This window comes from Nothobranchius furzeri, chromosome 6 (assembly GCF_043380555.1).
Source record: "Nothobranchius furzeri strain GRZ-AD chromosome 6, NfurGRZ-RIMD1, whole genome shotgun sequence".
NCBI classification, from domain to species: Eukaryota; Metazoa; Chordata; class Actinopteri; order Cyprinodontiformes; family Nothobranchiidae; genus Nothobranchius; species Nothobranchius furzeri.
The window spans coordinates 40,233,159-40,255,378 of record NC_091746.1 but is presented as its reverse complement, the minus strand read 5'-3'; the positions used below and the strand labels follow the sequence as shown (position 1 = coordinate 40,255,378).

The 22,220-nt window shown below is 40.7% G+C and overlaps 2 protein-coding genes and 1 long non-coding RNA gene across 5 annotated transcripts in view; 2 read left to right on the top strand and 1 right to left on the bottom strand.

The window, feature by feature from the left end:
• rph3aa (rabphilin 3A homolog (mouse), a) overlaps positions 1-13,294 on the top strand; it is a 74,716-nt gene extending 61,422 nt beyond the window's left edge. Inside the window, exons 5-16 of one of the 2 annotated variants that reach the window (XM_015975688.3) lie at positions 860-1,025; positions 1,859-2,035; positions 2,179-2,379; positions 2,477-2,556; positions 5,257-5,331; positions 6,037-6,146; positions 6,221-6,347; positions 6,574-6,627; positions 8,146-8,297; positions 8,500-8,581; positions 8,667-8,763; positions 12,919-13,294. In XM_015975688.3, coding sequence (XP_015831174.3) covers positions 860-1,025; positions 1,859-2,035; positions 2,179-2,379; positions 2,477-2,556; positions 5,257-5,331; positions 6,037-6,146; positions 6,221-6,347; positions 6,574-6,627; positions 8,146-8,297; positions 8,500-8,581; positions 8,667-8,763; positions 12,919-13,052 — 1,455 coding nt within the window. In that variant the 3' untranslated portion in view covers positions 13,053-13,294. Of the gene's footprint in view, positions 1-859; positions 1,026-1,858; positions 2,036-2,175; positions 2,380-2,476; positions 2,557-5,256; positions 5,332-6,036; positions 6,147-6,220; positions 6,348-6,573; positions 6,628-8,145; positions 8,298-8,499; positions 8,582-8,666; positions 8,764-12,918 lie in introns of both variants that reach the window. The other variant, XM_015975682.3, reaches the window with a different exon arrangement.
• A 3,016-nt stretch (positions 13,295-16,310) lies between these two features.
• Positions 16,311-21,701, top strand: pla2g3 (phospholipase A2 group III). Of its 2 annotated transcripts, none has more exons than XM_015975664.3 (7): positions 16,311-16,924; positions 17,557-17,689; positions 17,774-17,908; positions 19,285-19,640; positions 19,720-19,849; positions 20,169-20,279; positions 21,351-21,701. In XM_015975664.3, exons 1-7 carry the CDS (start codon positions 16,399-16,401, stop codon positions 21,559-21,561), a joined length of 1,602 nt encoding a protein of 533 aa, XP_015831150.3. In that variant the 5' UTR covers positions 16,311-16,398; the 3' UTR covers positions 21,562-21,701. The 2 variants fall into 2 exon arrangements, with proteins under 2 accessions (XP_015831150.3, XP_015831142.3); XM_015975656.3 differs by having other exon boundaries at positions 21,348-21,701.
• Positions 17,424-20,053, bottom strand: LOC107396121 (uncharacterized). The gene is made up of 3 exons (XR_001574276.3): positions 19,931-20,053; positions 19,401-19,550; positions 17,424-17,786 (listed from the first exon to the last, which is right to left on the bottom strand). It is a non-coding gene; the product is annotated as an uncharacterized lncRNA (long non-coding RNA).
• Positions 21,702-22,220: the final 519 nt, after the last annotated feature.

The following is a 22,220-nucleotide window of genomic DNA, read 5'->3' as shown; positions in this document are numbered from 1 at the left end:
GGAAGAGCGGAGAAGCACAGAATCCACGTTGCATGAGGTCCAGTGTAAAGTTTCCACCGTCAGTGATGGTGTGGGGTGCCATGTCATCTGCCGGTGTTGGCCCACTCTGTTTCCTGAGGTCCAGGGTCAATGCAGCCGTCTACCAGGAAGTTTTAGAGCACTTCATGCTTCCTGCTGCTGACCAACTTTATGGGGATGCAGACTTCACCTTTCAACAGGACTTGGCACCTGCACACAGTGCCAAAACCACCAGCACCTGGTTCAAGGACCATGGTATCCCTGTCCTTGATTGGCCAGCAAACTCGCCTGACCTTAACCCCATAGAAAATCTATGGGGTATTGTGAAGCGGAGGATGCAATACGCTAGACCCAACAATGCAGAGGAGCTGAAGACGACTATCAGAGCAACCTGGGCTCTCATAACACCTGAGCAGTGCCACAGACTGATCGAGTCCATGCCACGCCGCATTACTGCAGTTATTGAGGCAAAAGGAGCCCCGACTAAGTATTGAGTGCTATACATGCACATTCTTTTCATGTTCATTCTTTTCAGTTGGCCAACATTAGAGAAACAAACATTTTTTCATTGGCCTTTAGAATATTCTAATTTTCTGAGATACCAGATTTGATGTTTTCATTGGTTGTCACCTATAAATATCAAAATTAAACGTAATAAACATCGGAAATACATTGGTCTGTGTGCATTGCATGAATATAATGTACAAGTTTCACGTTTTGAATGGAATTACTGAAATATTTTCAACCTTTTGATGATATTCTAATTTACTGGCCAGCACCTGTATTGCCAAGCCCTAGTTTGTTCTCATTTGACAGATACATTCATGTTATCTTCTTTTAGATCCAGAAGCGCTCAGGAGCTTGGTTTTTTAAGGGAAGAGACCAGCAGTCAGGTCTACCTTCTCCCCTGCCTCTATCCAGATCCCCACTGTCCACCATTGACAAAAACCCTGACTCAGGAGGCCTCGGCGAACCACGGGGGCCCAGAACTCATCATCAGAGTCAAGGTAAATCCCACAAATGTTTGCATTTATTCAAAAATCTGCTCATTAAAGATGGAGTACTGAGTCACTGAATCAAATGTGTTGGACCAGAGAAACCACTAGGATGAGCTGGATACCGGCCTTCAAGACCCGGAACTGAATAGACCTGCTCTAAAGTGTAATATGTTGTAATGTCACATACAATTTTGTTCAATGGTATTTTCCAGATTTGACTAAAATGGCTATAACGTCATCATCTTTTATTTTAGATTTTAAAAAGTTTCTAAGGAACAAAAACCTACCCTAGAAACCTGTCGCTGTTGCAAAAAACTGCCCTGCAGGTTGGTTTAGCCATGCGCCATTGTAGCCTCAGCAGATCTACCATTGGGCTGAACAGTTTGGTGTCTAGCCAATCACTGCGCTCTGCTTGTAGAGAAACATTGGGCAGGCCTAGCACCAGGGCTCTGAGAAGGAAAAACTACAAAGTTGGTGTTGGTTCATGAATGGCACTCATCTGAAACGGCTTTGGCATCAACTTTGAATTATTTAAAATTGAGCTTTTCTTTGACACATGAGCAGATAGAGGTACTAGAGTCTTTTATTTTGAAAAAGGTTGCATTTTCTTCTTCTTCTTCTTTGATGATGTAAGGTGGACTGCCCCATTGACTGATTTCCAAAGCGATGAATGTAAAACTTTCTTTGCTCTGATTGGTCGCCGTCTAATTGCGTGTGGAGACAGTTTGAAAGATATCCATAGATTCTGCCCCATGACCAGGTTCTTTCAATAGTGTCGACACTGGTGTTGTCGAAGTTGCTCCCACTCAAGCAGCATTGATGGTTTTATTTTGTCTCTGCAGAGCCACAGCCGAGGCTGTCCCACGGATCAGAACAATTGGAGCAGACAGCAAGAACAACAGCTGACAGCTGTAATGAGAGTCAGACTAGTCAGGCAGCTGTAATGAAGACAGAGAGACATGTGTTATCTTCTAAACCACCTCAGGCAAACACACAGCAGCAGGTGGCCCCCACTGCAGGTAAAGTCACACAGCTCCTTTCTAAGAATAGGCCTCCCACTGCAGGGGCTCCATCCAAAACACTGAACATCAATTCCTGAAAGACACACACCAGACGGGATCAGCTGCTCACTGCGTGCTGACATGTTTACTTCCTAAAGCAGATGTGGAGAACAAACACTCAGACAAGGTGGAGGGAATGCACCCTCCAGCTGTGGAGGAAAAAAGACAACCTGTTGTCTCCAGCTCTGTTCCAGCCAGATCTACTCCACCTGTTAATCCTTCTGCCAACAACCCCCCTCCCCGTAGACCCCCACCAGACACCACCGAGGAACCGGACATCGAATATGACTCAGATGATGCCAGTAAGATGGACTGTTCTAATTAGATCACCTCCTTCATTTTATTCTAAATCAATAATAATAAAATAGAATGATTAATGTAATGATTTTATTCTGGTAGCCACTTTGGGATCTCTGGAGTTCAGCCTTCTGTATGAACAGGAAACTCATGTCCTACAATGTTGTATCATTAGAGCTAAGGTAAAGACACACACACACACACACACACACACACACACACACACACACACACACACACACACACACACACACAGGAAAAGGCAAAGTCGTAACGAGATAGGTGACAGGGCGGGACAAACATGTTATCGATGACAGACAGAAAAGAAACAAAGAGGCGAAAAGAGACCTGAGGAAAATTGAGACTGATGGCACAGGAAAATAATTCAAAATGCATAAATCCTAAAATATGTCAAAATGAGACAGAGTCACCAGAGACTAGATGAGACAAGAAGGTCAAATAGTGCAGCACGAGAAGATAAAAGAGCAAAGGAAAAGACAGAATAAAACATGATAAAAAAAAAGCTGACAAGACAAACAGGACAAGATGGACTCATGAGAAAGAGACTGAAGCAGAAACAAAACAAGGTGTAGCTGGACAGGCCACACAAACAAGGCAACATGGAGCAATATAGGATAAGCTGTTGGTATGAAACGTCTGACAAACAAAATAAAATGACATGGGAAAAAACCAAATGAGACAAAGTGCAGCTAGACGAGGAACTTTCAAACCCAAAGGGTCAAGGGAAAAAAAGCAAGGACAAAAAAAAGATGGGAAGAGCCAAAATATTCATATAAATACTCCCAAGTCAAAAGACGAACAAGAAGGAACCAAAATAAATAAATAAATAGCCACACAAAAACCTGCACAAGCCAAATATATGGCAATAAGAGGAGAGGAAATAAAAATAAAAGCTAAAAAATAACTTAAACAAGTTGGTCTGATTCAACAAAACAAAGCAGGAAAAAAAGAAAGAGACCAAGACAACTAAAAATGTAATAATAATAATAATAATAACACATTTTATTGGGAGCACCCTTCTAAAACCCAAGGTCACCTTACAGAGATAAATCATGAATGAGAACATTGTGAAATAAACATTAACACAACAGTGAAGAGTAGTGCACAAGAGCTGAAGCCAGTTAAAAAGTCAAGAAGCCTGTTTGACCAGATGTGTGGCTGTGAGCTGCATCTCAGTGGTCCTCATGAGCAGAGGAAGTGAGTTCCAGAGCTGCGGTGGTAGGACAAGCAGGGAGGAAAAAGATGAAGAGCTGAAGATGGCCTTAGAGAGCAGGGAGCAGCGCTGAAGATGAGCAGGTCACACCTCAACATGAGAAGCAAACATTTAAATGTAATTAGGTTTCTATGGGTAACCAGTGTAGCTGTTGAACTGGAGTAATGCATGTTCTTGAGAGGTACCAGTTATGACTGGAGCTGCAGAGTTCTGTGGGAGTTGGAGTTTATGAAGGGACTCGTTTGGGAGACAGGAGAAGTACTAATCAGTCCTGGAGCAGATGAGACTGAGGACAAGGACTGCAGCAGCATAGGGAGGAAGAAAAGGACGATATGATTAAGAGTTTGAGGTGATCAAACAGGGCAAGACGTGGAGACACACAAACAAGGACAAGGACAAAATGGAGCAATATCTGAGAAAGTGATGAAACATAATAACAAAAGATAGGTCAAGAAGACCGAATTTGATTTTAAAATAAAGAAGAGGTGTGGAATATAGCTGCCATGCTTTAAATGTAAATCAGGAGTGTCCAGACATTTGAAGTTGACTGTCAAAATCACCAAGTTAAAGGTGTGGAACTCTGAAAAACCGTTTATAAAATCTTATTTCTGATTATAATCAGTCATTCTGAGTTTTTCTTGCAGGCTGAACATGAAAATAGTCTCCTACACTTATCTCCTGCATTAGCCTGAGATTTGAAAAACCTGAAAGATCTACGATGCACTGTCAATTAATATTCATAGACTCATCCATAGACATGAATACGTAGATGCCCCATTGGCGCTGGAGAGCATAACAGCGTCGCTGCCATATTGGATGGGTCTCCTCACACTCCAAAGTCGATGCAGAGTGGGCAATCATGCACGTTTTTGTGCAACATCCTGCGTACTATTGAAAACAGGTCACGTGGGATTACTATTGACTTTTCAAGCCTACCTGATGGGATTTTATATTTAAATGTATTTTAGTTTATGTTGTTTAATCATATTTATGTATTAATTATCACACCCTACTTTGTGTCTGATTTTGTGAAAAAGCATAATAAAATGGGTTTTTTAGTTGGGTAAGCACCTCCATCAGTAGAAATAAATGCACTGGTGGTGAATGGAGACCCGTCTAAGATGGCGGCCACCCACTACAGCAGCTCCAATAGGCAGCGCCAGTCAACGTATATACACGTATATGTCTACGTAAATATGTCTATGGACTCACCCATCTTGACTCATGACAGGGAAGACTGTTGTTGGTTTAGCGTCTAGGAATCAGGAAGCAGAGAACATCTCAGCTGGTAGAAGCTAACCGTTAGCATTAGCAACTCCACCACACAGCAGAACTCATTCAGGCTTGTGTTATTTGTGGAGATCGAACATTTACGTTGCAAGCCAGTGGTTGAGTCACATTGCTATTATGCAATCTATTGGAGCTGAGATGTCCAAATTTCAGGAAAGAAGACTCCAAAAACTGCCGTCTGAAGCTCAGCTGTGATTTGCGCGACTTATAGTTCCTAGAAATGGTTTGACTCGGTTTGGTTTGACTCAGACTAGTTGTCAGCATGTCAATAATGTAGGAGGCAAACTACATTTTATTATATTTTAGTACAAAAACTTCCCTGGTAAGTTTAAACCTAATCCCTGATTTTCCTTCTCAGGGTTTGAAGCCAATGGATTCCAACGGACTTGCGGACCCTTATGTGAAGCTGCACCTGTTACCTGGAGCCAGTAAGGTACCAGTTGAACTTGTTTATTGCCTACTCTATATTCTGAAAAATAGTTGTAACATCTTCTTTAAGTCTGGTATGGAAGTATAATCACTGTTGGGTTAGCAGCATCAAAGCCAGAGACCTAAAGAGGCAGAGCACATGACAGATGAAGTAGCCTAGGTGATTTTTGGGTCCCACAGCAACAATTTACAGTGATGATTTGTCGTAAAGACCCACGTCTAAATCTGCTCCTGTAATTCCTTCACGTTTTTTATTATTTTAATTTGCAGTCAATATGATTATTGAGTTCAACAAGAGAAAATAGGATCCTTATTGAGAAACTTTCATGATGTTTTCACACAAAATGCTAGACGTTATCATTCACCAACATTGTTTATGCTAAGCTAAAGCTAACAGAGTACTCCTCGATTAGAACAGGGCTTGTTACAAAATTATTTTTCTCGCTTATCTAAATCTGGGGAATATGGCAACGTACTAAATTTCACTTAGAGCTGGAATATCCCTTTAATTTCCCTTCTGGGATTATTAAAGCATTTTTAATTTGAATTTGAAGCTTGATCTTTCTAAGTATTTAGTAGATTTTTGGAGGCAGAAAGTGAATTAAATACAGTTTTTCAAGCTAATATTTTAGGTTTTGGCTCCTCAGTTCTCCTCTATTTGGTTCTCTTATCTGGAAATTAACCCCTCATACTTTCACCCTGTCCTCAGTCCAACAAGCTTCGCACCAAAACACTTAAGACCACTCTGAACCCGGTGTGGAATGAGACTCTGGTCTACCACGGCATCACTGATGATGAAATGCAACGCAAAACACTTCGGTAACTTTATTCAGTGTTCACTACTGCCCTATGTAGATAAATGACTTCATGGAGCAAACCTAATGTCTCATCAGGCTTTCAGTGAGTGACGAGGACAAGTTTGGACATAATGAATTCATAGGAGAAACACGAGTGGCGCTGAAGAAACTCAAGTTCAATCAGAAGAAGAATTTCAATGTTTGCTTGGAGAGAGCAATCCCAGTGAGTCGGAGCACAATACCTACTGTACCTGTTGGGCTATATGGTAAAATGTGTTTGATCTAGAGAAGCTTTTTACCCACATGACTAGCTGCTTACCGAGAGTTGAGGTTTACTAGCCTCTGTTGTGTGTTTTGTTGTTAGGGAATAAAAATAGAAAGAAGGATGTGTAGTTTCTACATTACTGAACAAAGTATACCACATTTTACATAAGTTCCTCTGTTTCCAGGTCAAGAAGGCTGTTGGGGGATCAATCCGTGGAATGGCTCTTTATGAAGATGACGTAAGAAACACATGGACTCAAACTATTCATTGAACAATTGTTTTTAACAAGTCCTTGTTGTTGCTCAGAATATAAAGTAGGAAATCATGTGTGCGGCCACAAGACAAGTTAAACAAATGTCTGTTTGTGCAAGTGCTTCAAGTGTATGTTTTATTATAAACACGCCTTTCTAGTAACGTTTTTGGGTCTAATGTGTCTCCTACTGCAGCAGAAGTAAACCTTCAGTGATGTAAAGGTGTACCTGCAATGAATATTTAAACATAGAACGTGGCAAAAACAAACAGAGATGTGTTTTAGCTTTGCAGTTTGTCCTGTTGCTTTAAGTACTGTTTTAAATATTTACCGTTAAAGTTTGTAAAGTACTAGGCCACCCAGAATTCAATGTCAGAAAGAAAATCTGTAAAATTATCAATTCTGTTGTAATCTATAGGGATAATTTAGCCAGCATAAATGAGTTTTGACTAGCATGGTTCTTAAAATATTGTCCAATAATGCAAAATAGAAGGGGCCAATGACAGATTTCTGAGGTACACCATAACTTATCTGAACCATTGAAGACAAGTGACAACAAACATTTTGTTTTAAAAGTCCCTGTAATGATTTCAGTCTAGTGTTTTAAATTACAGCCTGTGAATGTAAAGGAAAAATGCTGTGATTGACACCATCAAAGGTGATACCTGGGTTTCACAGAGCTAAAACACTGAGCGGTCCAATCTAAGCTCTAGCATATCAACCACTTTAAAAAGCCTTTGCAGCATGACCGTTAGCTGTTTAAAGGTGAGGTTCACTGAGAAATGTCTAATACTTGTATTTATTTTTTTTATTTTTAAAAACAATCAGCCACTCTGAGTTTCACATGCAAGCTGAACGTGAAAATAGTCTTCTACCCTATTTCCCTCATTAGCTGATATTTATGGCTAAGCTGAAAATATATGGAGAAATGCTCTGTCAGACAAGGATGACCAGAAGGCTGTGTTGATTTAGCGGTCAGGAGAGATCAGAGAGTGTCTTGTCTAGGTGAGGAGTGAGCACCACCTCACCCCTGCCACGTGGACCTCAAGGGATAAACCATCAATCCTGCTCAATGGTCAACTTTCCTAGCGGCATCACCCATAAAGACAGCGGGAGGGTTAACAGGAAGAAACCTCCAGAGGATCCTGGCTCAGTATAAGCAGCCATCCACCATGACTTACTGGGGATCTAGAAGACACACACACACACACACACACACACACACACACACACACACACACACACACACACACACACACACACACACACACACACAACATACAGTGTATACTAAGTAGTGTTCCTATGGCTACAGCGTAATTTCTTAGTAAATATTCTATTTAGTAAGCGATAAACTTTATTATCTTTAATAATTCAATTCTAATTCAACAGATAAACTAATAGTAGAAGAGGCTATAAGAGTGTGGAACAAAATGCCACTAGGATAGTTTTGTGTGACCATGACTAAATGATGTAAGAGTGAATGTCTTGTGTATTTCTGTGCAGCTAAATGAAGGTGAGAACTCAGAGGAGCGGGGTCGAATCCTGATATCACTGATGTACAACAGTCAGCAGAGTCGTCTGATAGTGGGTGTGGTCCGCTGTGCTCACCTGGCCGCCATGGACTCTAACGGATACTCAGACCCCTTTGTTAAAATGTACGTTTATCTGCCTCACTCTATATGAACAGGCTGATAGTTTCAGAAAAATATTCTAAATACTTTAAGACGACAGGGAGAAAAAAAGAGTGCTTTAATTGACTTTAAAGCTCCTTGGTGTTATGTAGGTCCTTTTGGATTCTGCACTTATCAAACAGACAAATACTGCTGTTAAAAATATTTCTGCTCATTTGTGTTGCAGATGTCTGAAACCAGATATGGGAAAGAAGGCAAAGAATAAGACTCAAATAAAGAAGAAGACACTCAACCCAGAGTTTAACGAGGTTGTTTTATTACCCGTGTGTGTTACTGACTGTTCCTGATTTCACTCACAAATTATTTGAAGTATTTTCTTTTATTCTCTTTCAGGAGTTTGGTTATGAAATAAAGCACGCAGAGCTTGCCAAGAAAACACTAGACGTCTCAGTGTGGGACTACGACATGGGCAAGTCCAATGATTTTATTGGTAAGGATTGTATTCACCTTAGACTGTTTCATTTTCACCTCAGCCATGGGTTACAGATCAGCCCACATCTCTGGTGCATGAACATTTTAACAGATGTCCCAGGGATTGTCCTGGAATTTGGCTGAGACATTCAGTCCTTAATGACTTCACTTTAACATGGATAAGTACATGATAGTCCAAAGCCAGATTTTGCATCATAATGTCACATCATTGTGCCATTATTGGGATTAGAAGAGCTCTCTGAAATCATTTGAGTTGAAGGACTAACATGTATTCACTCCCTCACAGCTTCTCTTTTTAAAATACCTCTTAATCACAATAATCTTCTTTTGTGAAAACGTAATCAACAAAGATGTGTTGTTGTTTTTTGAAAACTATCTGTTGCTTGTTTGAATTAGGGCGAGTAAATGTTGCTAACCCTTATGTTTGCAGTGGTTTGACCTTCATCCATGACTGAATGACCTTAAACTTTGGGACCACACATGCACCTCAAAGCAACAACATGCAGAACATAAGTGGGCACCAACTACTGAGGGCTGGCCTTTTAGATCTCATAGAATCAGATGTGATACTGGTCAAGGTATTTTTGATGTGCTGGATCGGTTTGGTGACACTCAGCATAGACTCAGAAGCTTGAGTCATAACTGGTACCTCTCAAGACATATCTCCCTATGTTTTAAGCCATTAAAGCCAGCTGTAATACAGAACCACCTTTGGTGGGGTGAATGAAATACAGTGGTCCCTTGTTTATCACAGGAGTAACGTTCTAAAAATAACCTGTAATAGGCGAAATCTGTAAAGTCAGCTTCATTTTTTACAAACACTCTAGTTGTTTGTGGCATACGCAGCTACTATTGGGGTCACACACATACAAAAACACACCAGAATATCCATTTCTCAATAGTTTTATTTCCAGGAAATGTGAACAGTTTTATTTGCACACTCACTCCCGCATTTCAGTCTCTCGTCGCCACATTGCAGAAACCCACTTCTCCTTCTGTATATAAAGACACAAGAGTGTGATTACTAGTATGTTCCAGCCGCGCTCATCTCCCCCACAGACGTGCTTGGCCCAGAGCACCTCCACAAAGTTTTAAGGCTGTAAAACCCCTCACTACATACTTACACTTTTCTCTGACAGACATGAATGTTTTCACACTCCTCTTGTGTTTAAACACAATCAAAGTTGAGACCTTTGGATGCAGTAAACAATGCACTGTAAAAACATTGCATGCAAAATTGCTCAAAAGAAAAACCAGTGAAACTGCAAGGCCAATGTGTGTGGGTTGTAATAATTGGTCACATGGTGAAAGTGGGTCAGAAAGCTGCACATATTTTTTTTATGTAACATATGTAAAACTCACCTTTTGCATATTTTGTGCTGCCATGTGGGTCCCTACTGCTTCTAGAAACACCCCAAATGCGAATAAAAACCATCCATTTGTTATTTGCCAGTGTTCGGTCTCAGGAATTATGTGCGTAAAATGAGCCATTTGAAAGAGGATCTTATTGTGACATCACAATAAGGACAACTAGCATAGAACCCCCTGTCCTTCACCTGTCAACGTTGGAGGAGCAGCAGCTCTAGTTCAAGCCCCTCCTGAATATCTAAGCTCCTGATCACATAGCAGCCAAACAGGGAGTTTGTGGGCGTTGCCAGCTTATTTGCATAAAAGCGACAAAACCCTGAAACGGCTCCTTCTGGAGGCTGCTAAAAATGTAAAGACTAAAATTGGTAAATATGCTTTATGTGAGACATATTCTATGCAAACATGTTTTGTATCGACCATAGCACTATTAGAACACAAACTGAAATAAGAAACCCTTTACAACTGAATTCATAAGCACAGTTTGAAACACCAGCAGGTGTTTAAGGACTCTGGCTGTGTTTAACTCCTGCTAACAACGCTGTTCAGCAAATACCAATCAGAGATTATGAGTGCTGAAAGTGAAAGAATGTGGTTACACAGTCACCCCCCCCCCCTCTCTCTCTCTCTCTCTCTCTCTCTCTCTCTCTCTCTCTCTCTCTCTCTCTCTCGCTCTCTCTCTCTTTCTCTATATATATATACATATACTGTATATATACATATATATATATATATATATATATATATATATATATATATATATAACATATATATATATATATGTTTTATATATATATATATGTGTGTGTGTGTGTGTGTGTGTGTGTGTGTGTGTGTGTGTGTGTGTGTATGAGTACAGCCCGTTTGTCAGAAAACCTTGTTTTCTTTCAGAATCAATGTTTTCTATGAGATACCATACTATAAAGTACTCCCACAAATGTGGGCCATGGATTGCTAACAAGATTTGTTAGTTTGCACAAACAAACAAGTGATTTTCCTAACAAATCCATTCACGCCCATATTGCAAAAATTGGTACACTCAATTTTAGGAGTAATGCCACACTTAAGACTACAAAATTCTAATTAACAGGCAGGCATTCAACCACAGGTGAGCCTAATGATGCGTTTAACAGGCGTCCAGCAGACAGATAACTATGAAGGGCATTACTTAACAAAGAAAAGCCCTTCCCATTTCATGCTGTCAGCAATGGCTACACATGGAAGAGGAATGTCACAAAATCTGAGAAAGGAAATTTTTTCTTTGCACAAACAGGTGTGGGCTACAAAAGATCAGCAAAGCTTTACATATCAGTCAGAATACTGTGGCAAAAGAGATCCAGAAATTTATGAAAGATGGAAGTGCAACCATCTCACAGAGATGTCCAGGCCGTCCACAGAAGTAAACATGTGGACAGGAGCAACTTCTGATGAGAAGGGTTGAAGAAAATCACCATGAAAGTTCAGTGCAGTTAGCTAAAGCAGTAGAAAGCTAACCTGGAGTGACAATTTCCCATGACACCATATGGCGCACACTGCAGAGGAATGGCATGCATGCATATCGTCCACGAAGGAAGCCTCTCCTAAAGCTCATGCACAAAAAGCACTCCTAGGAGTTGCTAGGACACATGCTGACAGAGATGAAGACTACTGGGACTCTAGACTCTGGAGTGATGAGACAAAGATCACTGCTTTTGGAACTAATGGTTTCAAACCTGTATGGGGTAGTAAAGGTGAGGATTGGATTTCAAAGAGAAATGCATGGTGCCTACAGTGAAGCATGGTGGTGGCGGTGTCATTATGTGGGCTACATGAGTGCTGCTGGTGTTGGGGAGCTGCATTTCATTGATGGCATCATGAACTCAACAATGTAATGCTCTATACTGAAGGAGAAGATGCACTTGGTCGTTGTGCACTTTTGCAACACGACAATGATCCAAAACACACATCTAAAGCTACTGTTGCATTTTTGAAGAAGAACAGGGTGAAGGTGATTGAACGACCAAGTATGTCTCCTGATCTGAACCCGATCCAACACCTGTGGGGAATTCTGAAGCAGCAAGTTGAGCATCACTCTCCTTCAAACATCCAGGCTCTAAAAGATGTTCTTCTTGAAGAATGGAAAAAGATAGATATTGCAATATGTCGCCATCTTGTTCATTCCATGCCTAAGACCTAGTGCTGTCCTTGAAATCACGGTGGTCATACAAAATACTAGATGTAGTAGTTTTTGTTGCGGGGTGGATTCATTTCTGTTTCATCCAATTTTAGTTAAATTGAAGACTTTGTGATCTAAGTTATATTAAATATCCTGATTTCATGTTATGGAATTAAACAAGAGTTCAATAAAACCCATCCTTGTGAAAGTTCTGGAAATTGTTCTTTTGTTCATTGAGCTACTGATTACACTCATACTTTTTAAAGGGAGTGTACTCATTTATGCTGAGCACTGAGTTCAAACTTCATAGCCCAAACATAAGATAATGACATTTCAGAGTATTCTGATGATAGATCTATGTAACAAAGTGCACAAAAACATTCTTTGTTATTCATTTATTAAGACTTCGGTACTAATAGGGTCCTGTGAAATCCATTTTATTTTTCTTAAACTCTTTTTGTGAACTCTGCATTTCCATAAAAACTATATTTAAAAGTGAAAATCACAAACAACAAAAACTTTTTTCTGAGTTGAGACTAACTGACTCAGTATGACCGGATGATTAAAGCTCCTCTCCTCAGATTGAGGGTTAAAAACACCCGTCTTATAATGTTGTTTACTATTTTCCTTCAGGTGGATGTCAGTTGGGCATCCAGGCCAAAGGAGAGTGCTTGAAGCACTGGTACGAATGCCTCAAGAACAAAGACAAGAAGATTGAGCGCTGGCATGTTCTGCTCAACGACAACGCTGTCCAGTTCGAGGACTAAACCTTTTCCTCCCCTCCTGTGTGTTTTATTTCATTCATTCCCTGTAAGATGTTGTCTTATCTATTTCAGGTAAACAGATCCTTTTTATTTTCATGTGGCTTTCCATAAAGATCAATGTGAAATTTCCTGTGACAAACATGGATGTTGATCTACAGTTTTTCTTTTTGTAATAAGGAGTGATGATAAGACACAAATGACATCATCATAAACAATATCATTTAACAAATAAACCTCTGAGCTGAGTGATTATCATATTTATATGGAGCTGATAAAGTCACTGTTATCACTGTTATCGGAAGAGTAAGCTGTACTGAATTGAGCTTCAGATCCTGGAGGGAAATCCCAGTTTTGTGTTTGATCTTTCCCTCCCCATCATGTCACCATGTGACCACGTCACTGACAGGTGAAAAGGTCAACATTCCTGTCATATCCAGCCATGCCATGTTTTGTCAGCTGACTTACAATGTCCTTCTGGTGTGCATGGATTCAAAACAAAAACTTTACACGTTATTGTGCTTAATCATTGTGCATCCTCCAAATGTTAAATATAAAACAGGGAAACAATGTAAGCAACCTTGTTGTCAAATGCTTTTGTTGCTAATAACCAGCTCATCTTGTGCGTGTGTGTGTGTGTGTGCGTGCGTGCGTGCATGCGTGTGTGTGTGTGCGTGTGTGTGCTTGAAATTTCTGCATGGCATTTCACCATGAAATCAGGGCAGCATGGATCATGCAGCGCTCACATTAATGCTTCCAGAAAACACAGTGAAGTATTCCCACACAGATTTATTTGAAATAAAGAAGAAATGTTTCCTGTTAAACATTCACTCTGTGCCGCTGTTGATGCATGTTTCAGCTCAGGCTGTGGGTTAATAAATACATTAAAATAAACGCTCTTGACTTGCACCAGTGCTCTATTTATTTTGTGACCTGGTGTAAACTTTGTCTGAATCAGGTGAGGTTTGAACCAATCAGCTCACACAGACACGCAGCGGAGAATAGAATGAACTTTGACCTCTCCTGATAATGCCTTTTCTCCCTCTCTCTCTTAGTGGGTGAAAGTTGACAATCTCTACTCTGTCTGACCTTGAATACGTCGCAAGATAAATTCGAAGACAGACTCAACAAAAAACAAACACTTAGGACCTATCAACCCTCCAATTGTTACTGAACTACAAGACCAGCTGGGAGCAGAGAAAAGCCGATGGTTAAAGGTAGAAACTGTGCTGAAATGGATCAGTGGAAATAGAATCAAAACCACAGCTATTAAATACAAGGAAATTGGTATAAAAAGAGTCAGTGGATTTAAAACCTTGCAAGAATAGAGAAAGAAAATGACAAAATCATGTTAACCCTAACCCTAATTCATAAATGATTCACCTGAAGGCTGCAACAATCCACAAAAGTAAAAAAAAGAACAAGCAAAATAATAAACCATTACAATTCTGATTAACTGAAATGTATTAGAAATGCAAAATGCAAACACAGACAGAACATAATGAAAACAAAACGTAGTAACGTAAGCATGACTAGGCTTTTCTTAAAAAGAGAAAAATAAATTACATAAAATTCATCCCGATGAACTAAACGGTGCATGAGGGGGAAAGGTCTATTTTGATGATTAATGATAAATGACCTGCACTTATACAGCACCTTTCTGAGTAAGAGGACTCCAAACATTCATGCCTTCATCCACACACTGGTGATGATTAGCTACGTTGTAGCTACAGTTGGCACACAAGCTTGTTTAGTTTAGTTGAACAAGGACAATGAACATTAATCAACATTTCTGTAAATGCACCAGTATTAGCTTTTATATAAGGTGCAGTGGGCTAAATTTACCTACATTTTTATTATCAAACCTTTTGTTTTGTTCTTTTTTTATTTAACTATTTTCCTGTCCTGTCTGTCTCTGATCTTCCTGCATCCCTTCTCAGTCCTACAGAAAAGGCTTCCTATATTCTCACCCCTTGAGATTAAAGAGATGCCGACCACTAAAATAGTGGAGTGCACGCTGAATGGCCACGCCAGTGAGGTGAAATCACCGGAGCACGGGTGATGAGCTCTGCTCAGCTGCATCAAGCAGTGGCGCCTCTTTGAGAATGTTTGAGAATGGTACTGCGGCCGTGCGCATGGCACATCAACAATCAGCGCTCTGCGTCCTCTCCGCTCCAAAGAATCCCCAGAGAGTCCATAAATAATGTAATATAAACAGAACCAGGATCTTTTTTCAGGCTCCCCCTGGGAGTTTCAGGTGAGGGCTTCCAGGGGAGCCTGTTACCATTTTGGTTGAGCCAGGCTCCCCTTAGCTCCCCTGTAATTCTTACCCTGGGTATATCACATATCACCCAATGCCTCTGATGTCACAGATCTTATGTTTTGGTTATTTTGATGCATTTCCAAAAGCATAAAGTGCCATCAGAGGTAATCTACAAGGTTCAATTGAACACAGTAACATAAAATAACAAAATAAAACAAAACATTTCACTTACAGTGTGGTTTTACACAATGTGGCTGGCCCTTTAAGTGCCTGTGCCCAGCAAGCCTTATCTCACAGTCTCCCACAGCTATGGGAGGGTGTGTGAACAGCAGGCCAATTTCTTTCTGCATGTCAACAATGTTGAGAATTGGTCAGATTATTCAACGATACAATTGGGCTTCCATCAGGATGCAGAAGCACACGTGTTCGCTGAACTATGTGGGTCAATGCAGTTCTCCATGGAGTCAGATCAGTTTAGCAGCCCAGATCACATGACCTGTCAAACTGTTAGGGCAGTTTGACAGTTTGAAAGAAAATATGTGAAGGCAGAAGATACAGGTATTTGAAAAGTGTATTTGACTCAAAACAACAACACAAACAAGTCCAGAGAATCTATTAGTTAATCAATAAACATGGATTAGTTTATCACGTTTCATCCATTGTGTTGGAGGCGGTCTGAGGCAGATCTATAGATTATTGTGCAGTGATCCTGCGGGGTGTGTCTCTTCCTCTTATTCTCTCTCTCTCTCTCTCTGTGTGTGTGTGTGTGTGTGTGTGTGTGTGTGTGTGTGTCCCACTTTACACCCCAACATCACACACACACACACACACACACAGAGAGAGAGAGAGAGAGAGAGAGAGAGAGAGAGAGAGAGAGAGAGAGAGAGAGAGAGAGAGAGAGAGAGAGAGAGAGAGAGAGAGAGAGAGAGAGAGAGAGAGAGTTGGTTGAACTGACGTTCCGTTAATCCACCGGAGCACCGACGTGCCCTCCTCCTCCTCTCCATATTTAAACCGAGTTGGGGTCTGAATGTATGAAGAACCTCCCAGACAGCAGCCGGCTCCATCCATTCACCACTTTTACGCAGCGCCATGACGCACGCTGCTCTTTTTCTTCCTCTAATTCTAACTTTATCATCATTCCTGGGCTTCTCCACCGCGCAAGCCTCCGCCATCTGCCCCTGGACCAAAGTTATGCCCGACAACAATCTGTACTACAATTTTGTGAGGATGGACAATGGACAGAGTCATCCCTCCACGCGCCTGTACCACAGCTTCTGGTCCGGGTCCGAGCAGCACCTGCTACTCAGCTGCAGCTGGACCGAGGACGTGGAGGTGATCCGGAGCTACCTGTCCGTGTGCCGGCAGCGCCCACAGGACTTTTCCGGTCCGCCAAAGGAAAATCTGGAGAATCTCCTTTTGGGGGCTGATCAATGCGTTCCTTTGACGTCTGGGATGCTGGAGAGCAGAGGGAGGAGAGACAGGAGGAGCGTTGGAGGTCCAGGACAAGAAGAAAGGTCAGAGGTCGCAAAGCATCCGCGTGTGAAGCGCGGCTTCATTGTTCCGGGGACTCTATGGTGCGGTTCTGGCAACAAGGCGCCTTCATACACAGATCTGGGTAAGCCCGCTGCACACTTATACTCAAATATTAACAAGATGAAAATATGCAAACAAACCGTTACTTCATTTATAGCATTTAGCTCATTTCAGTTTATTTTTTCTCTTGGAAATTGTAAATGCAAACCTTTATGGAAAATTGTAAATTTTGTCTTTTGTATAAACTGTGGACATAATCTATTAAAGATCATTTTTGGTATGCAAATAAACAGAAACAATAGACTGAAACTGATAGGGTTGATTAAAGCTGCAAAAGCTAAATCTGGGTCACATTGTTTAGACATGTTGGACCAAAAATATAAGATTAAAGAGAAATGAATCTTCTTTATTTTAGTTTTAAATGTCAGATTCATGGCTAGACTCCTCTAGGACACTCACATTTGCAGCAAATATCACAAACAGAGGTGGAAGTTGTGTCTTTCTGGAACTTTTACAACTCTAAACAATTACAAAATAAAATCACAATCCAGCTAAGAGCGGTTTTAATATTTATGGACACATTTCACATGTTGCAAAGTTTATTTCAAATCCTTTCATGAATTCTAGATATTTTCCATGAATCAGCCAAATGTTCATTTGTTTTGTGGCTCAGGCCTTTACTTAATGGCCTCTGTGTCCTTTCTGCTCCTGCAGGAGTCTTCTCCAACACGGACAGCTGCTGCCGGGAGCACGACCAGTGCAAACACACCATCTTGTCCTTTCAGTCTGGCTTTGGTGTCTTCAACAGCAACATCTTCACCATGTCCCACTGCGACTGCGATAAAACGTAACCGCCCTCTCTCTGATGAGATTTGTCATCTGAACAGAGCATAGGGACTTTCTAACGACGGATGTTTGGTGTCTTGTGAAGGTTTCGCAGCTGTCTGAGGGAGGCAAACGACAGGATATCAGAAGTGGTGGAATACACCTTCTTCAACCTGCTGAAGATGCACTGCTTCACACTCTCCAACAGGCTCCAGTGTGCAGAGAGAAATTGGTTTGGGATGTAAGTAGAAATGGGATTTTATGCCAAGATCAGATGGAAAAACAAGTCACGACTACAGTATGAGCATGGTCTGCTGTGAAATATGACACCAGCAAGGTTTAGACTCTGTTTCACTCATATTTCACTATTGAATCAAGCACCATGATCTGGTTTCATTTGTTCTAACAACCCCTGACCTGGAAGTGTTAAAGGTCAGCATTAACCTGAGGCACCATGCTTTCATTAACTTATTAATTTAATTGAGATAAAATTCACAAACACTAAAGTGGAAAAACATTTTATAATATTACTTCGGTCGTCAATTGAAAGAGCAGATCATCCTAAACCAACAGATTTGTTTCATTTATCAGTTCAAGTTTCAGTTTGTAACATTCAGGAAGATTTTCTATTAGAAATATATCATCAGCTGTTTAAAACACAACCAGTCAGAGACCTCATTTCATCGGTGCAGGTTTGAGGATTTGTTGGTGGCCCTGAACCAGTGTTGCCACAGTTATCTTGAAAATGTAATCTGATTACTACTTATTACTCCTTCCAAAAGCAAATTAGTTACTTTATTTTAAAAGTAAACAAGTTAGATTATGAGTTACTTTCAGCAGCTGCCAATAACAGTCACCACTGCCTCAACATAACCAGTTTTGCCGTGCCAACGAAATGGGCGGAGCAGAATGCTAACAGCTAGCACCCAGAGCAAGCACACTGAAACCAGAGATTGCTATGAACCACTTTGTTGAATAGCCGAACGGCACCGCAGTCCCAGTCCTCCCGTGAGGTTCATTGTGAATAGCTGTTTTCCAGTTGTTTGTTCTATTTTGGTGTGTATTGTTGGGGTTTGATTGCCAGTTGGAAATTATTAGACTTTTGTTCAGTGTTCCAAATGTGCTATTTTTGTTGGTAGTGCACCGTAGTGAGGGTTCTATTACAAGGAATGGGACCGCTGTGCCATTCTGTCTGATTTGGTTTGATTACTGATATGGAAATAGAAACGTGTTAGATTAGTCGCTAATGGAAAAAGTGGTCATATTAGAGTAAGGCGCCACTAAGTAATGAATTATTGGCATCACGGCGCTGAATTGCACCAAGTTGCTCTGCTACAGAAGCTCAGAGGAGTCAAAACATGTCACTGGGTCTAGAGCAGGATATTTTGAAAGACTTTGTGCTCAAAATAAGCTGAATTAGTTGGTTAATATTCCAGGATGTCTTCCTAATAGTAGATGCTCATGAAAAATGCAAACCTGTCAGATGGTCATTTTTAAACACTTTTACACAGCAGCTCACTTTAAAATGGCCAAACAATCCTTTAAATAATGCAGTGCCTTCAAGTTTCTTATGTAAAATTTCCTGCAATGCATTTCCCCCTCTGCTTTGACTGACAGGTGTAAAAAAAGTCAAATGGCGTTGTACGCTGATGTCCACCCACCAGAGCTGTCTGAAGCTCCCCAGCCAAAGGCCTGCTTGAACACTTCATGCATCAACATTAACGCGACAATACCTGCAGAACTCTTGGAGAGCAGCTTGACAGATCCAGAGCTCCACAGAATGTCCACCACAGCTTCAACTCCTGCTGCCCCTGCCTCTTCGGGCGGCTCCCCCTCCATCACTGCTGCTGCCCATCGTCCAGATTCCACTGCACTGGTGAGACCTAAAGGATCCGCGCCGGAGGGGAAAGATGAGCTGATGGTGGTACCCATCAAACACCAGACTGACATGAGTCGGTACAAAAACATCTCAGGTATTTTGCACTGAAAACACCTGAGTTAACCAGTTCACTTTTACGATCAAAACTAAACCCTGATGGATCCTCTCCACAGAGGAACAGATGTCCTGTGGTGTGTATAAAGATCTTGATGAATGCAGGAGTAAGATCCCGCCCCAGCAGAGGAGACATGGCCTCCAGAACTCGGAAGATAGGACACTGTACCACTGCAACTGCACCACCAGGTAAACCAGCAGGCTGCCTCTAATGAAGGTCCGGCCTACCGACTACTGAACCAGAGCACCTAGCAAAAGCGGCACACTCACCAGTGTGTTGGATGAAACACAGCGAGAGGTTTCACAACACAAAACTGCACCAACCAGCCTTTATTCAGACACTCTTACATAAGCTGTCTCTGGTAGGACTCTACACTTTGACATTCCCGCGACGCAATGCTTGCTCAGTCTCAGCGTTTGTCTGGTCTGATGGGTCGATAATGGGCTGTGTGATGTTTTTGACGTGTGCGGTGGTGTCTGACTGACATTTGCCTGTCTGTCCTTTTAGATTGTTCCAGACTCTGGCTCAACAGAAGCAGCTGACAAAAGTGCAGACTTTTCTACTAGGACACGTGTCTCTGTCCTGCTTCCTGCTGCCGAACTGCCCAACAGGCAACACGTCAGTATTTAACCACAAGCACAGAAATCTTCATGTTGTGTAAATAAGGAAGTCCTTAGGAAGTCCTACAGCACAGGAAAGGTAAAACCAATAGTCAAAAGCATTGTGGATAAAAGCTATCATGTCTTCATGATCTTTGAAGCTTTTAACCCTTTAACTTCCACACAGCAAGACAAAAGAAACGGACGTGTTTCGGTTTTACAATTTTATCGGTTTGAAGCAATATGTGTTATAAAAAAGTAACGATAGTGTAAAAGTATCAGTAATAATAGTAATTTAAGGTTTCTCTGCTTCAACACATCTCATTTTATTGAGTGGGCAATTAACAAGCTTCTGTAGAGCTTCATGAAGAGCAGATTCAACCAAGTAATCAGGTGTGTTGGAGCAGGAAAACAACTAAAACCTGCTATAAATAATGACTCCTATTCTTGCTCCTGCACAATAACAAATACATTTCCGTATATTTTAAATCCCACAATAAATCCTCCCATCATCCCTGTTCAGGTTGATGCTGTGACATTAAAGAGGAGTGACAGATGTAGGGTTTAATACCAGCGGGGTTTTAGCCATCTAACTGTCTGTTTTCAGAACTTCAGATTAAACGTCTCTCAGTCACACAGAACGAGATTAAAAACAGTTTAACAAAGTTGTGCAATCCAAGCGGGAGGAGAGGCAGGACTGCAGGCACAAAGTAAATTAACCTTTTTTTTAAATTATATGTTATTTTTCCTGTGAATTCATTGTAAATCATTCATTTTGTCTGGGGAAATAATAATTTTTGTTGCCTTTTAGAAATGTTTTAAATAACTTGAAACTGACATTTCTGCTAGAAATTTTAAAACAAGCATAAAAACCAAAGAAAAGTCTAAAATAGTCCTTTTGTGAGGAGTGACAACCCTGAAACGCCAGAAAATACGACCTAGAAGCTACTTTATACACATATTAAGATTTTTCTTGATCAATTTACATCAAAAGTCACAAAACTGCAGTTGTGGGATAGAAAGGTCAATGTTTAGGTCAAGTACAAATGTCCATAATCTGACAGAACTATCACTGTTCTTGATCCAGCAGCTGCACAGCAATGGTTGTGAAAGCTGAGCTTCCTGGGCTGAACCAGAGGCCTGCAGAGGTGGAGGAGCAGCGCCATCTACAGGCGGTGAGGCTGAAGGTCAGCAAGACAAACATGAGAGCAAAGAGGAAAGACAGACCTGTTAGACTCTACAAGCTGTGTCAAAGGATGACTCGAACCAAACACACACAGAAGGTCACGACTCGAGGATAAAACCCAAATGACCGGGACGATTTTAGAAAGGCTGAGAAATCAGCACTAAGGGAAGATTTAGAGTCCTTAAAATGTATAAATGTAGATTAAAAATGTGCTCTTGAAAGTTTTTCTTTTAATATTGTCAGTTTTATAGGCTGTTGTTGTGTCCTGAATTAGACTGACACGTATTCAAATTTAATTATAGCTTAAAATCTATAATATGCACCAGTTAACAGAAGTACCATGTATCTTTGACATTTTTTTATATTTTAGAATATAAATGTAACAAATTTGCAAGAATGTGTTTTAATAATAAGCTGCTTTAGAAAATGTGTCATTTTTTTATGTTATTTTATAATACTCACCAAATATTTATTTGATATTATTAATGCCTCCAGTACTGAAAGCTTTGAATTTGTTAAATATTGCACTGTTTTGTATTTTCTGTCAACAATTGGGATGATAGAAATAATGAAAACTCGACCCTGCGCCCACAAAACTTGCTCATTTATCCAGATGAAATTCTAATTGACGGGTGAGGTTTGTGAGTCACACTTTTGATGTTTCTGAGACAATGGAGCAGAAAAACTGAGATGAAAACAAATATTTTGTTTGATGGATTTTCAGCATTTGTTTGTGCTTCTGTTTAGTTTAAAAAAAATTAACTTTAAACTTTG

What these genes read in the sequence shown, in the direction of transcription:
- pla2g3 (XM_015975656.3), top strand. Translation starts at nt 16,399, where the DNA reads ATGACGCACGCTGCTCTTTTTCTTCCTCTAATTCTAACTTTATCATCA. An exon ending in GAGAGAAATTGGTTTGGGAT is followed by an intron (nt 17,909 to 19,284) that starts GTAAGTAGAAAT and finishes TTTGACTGACAG; the next exon opens with GTGTAAAAAAAGTCAAATGG. An exon ending in AACTGCCCAACAGGCAACAC is followed by an intron (nt 20,280 to 21,347) that starts GTCAGTATTTAA and finishes TTCTTGATCCAG; the next exon opens with CAGCTGCACAGCAATGGTTG.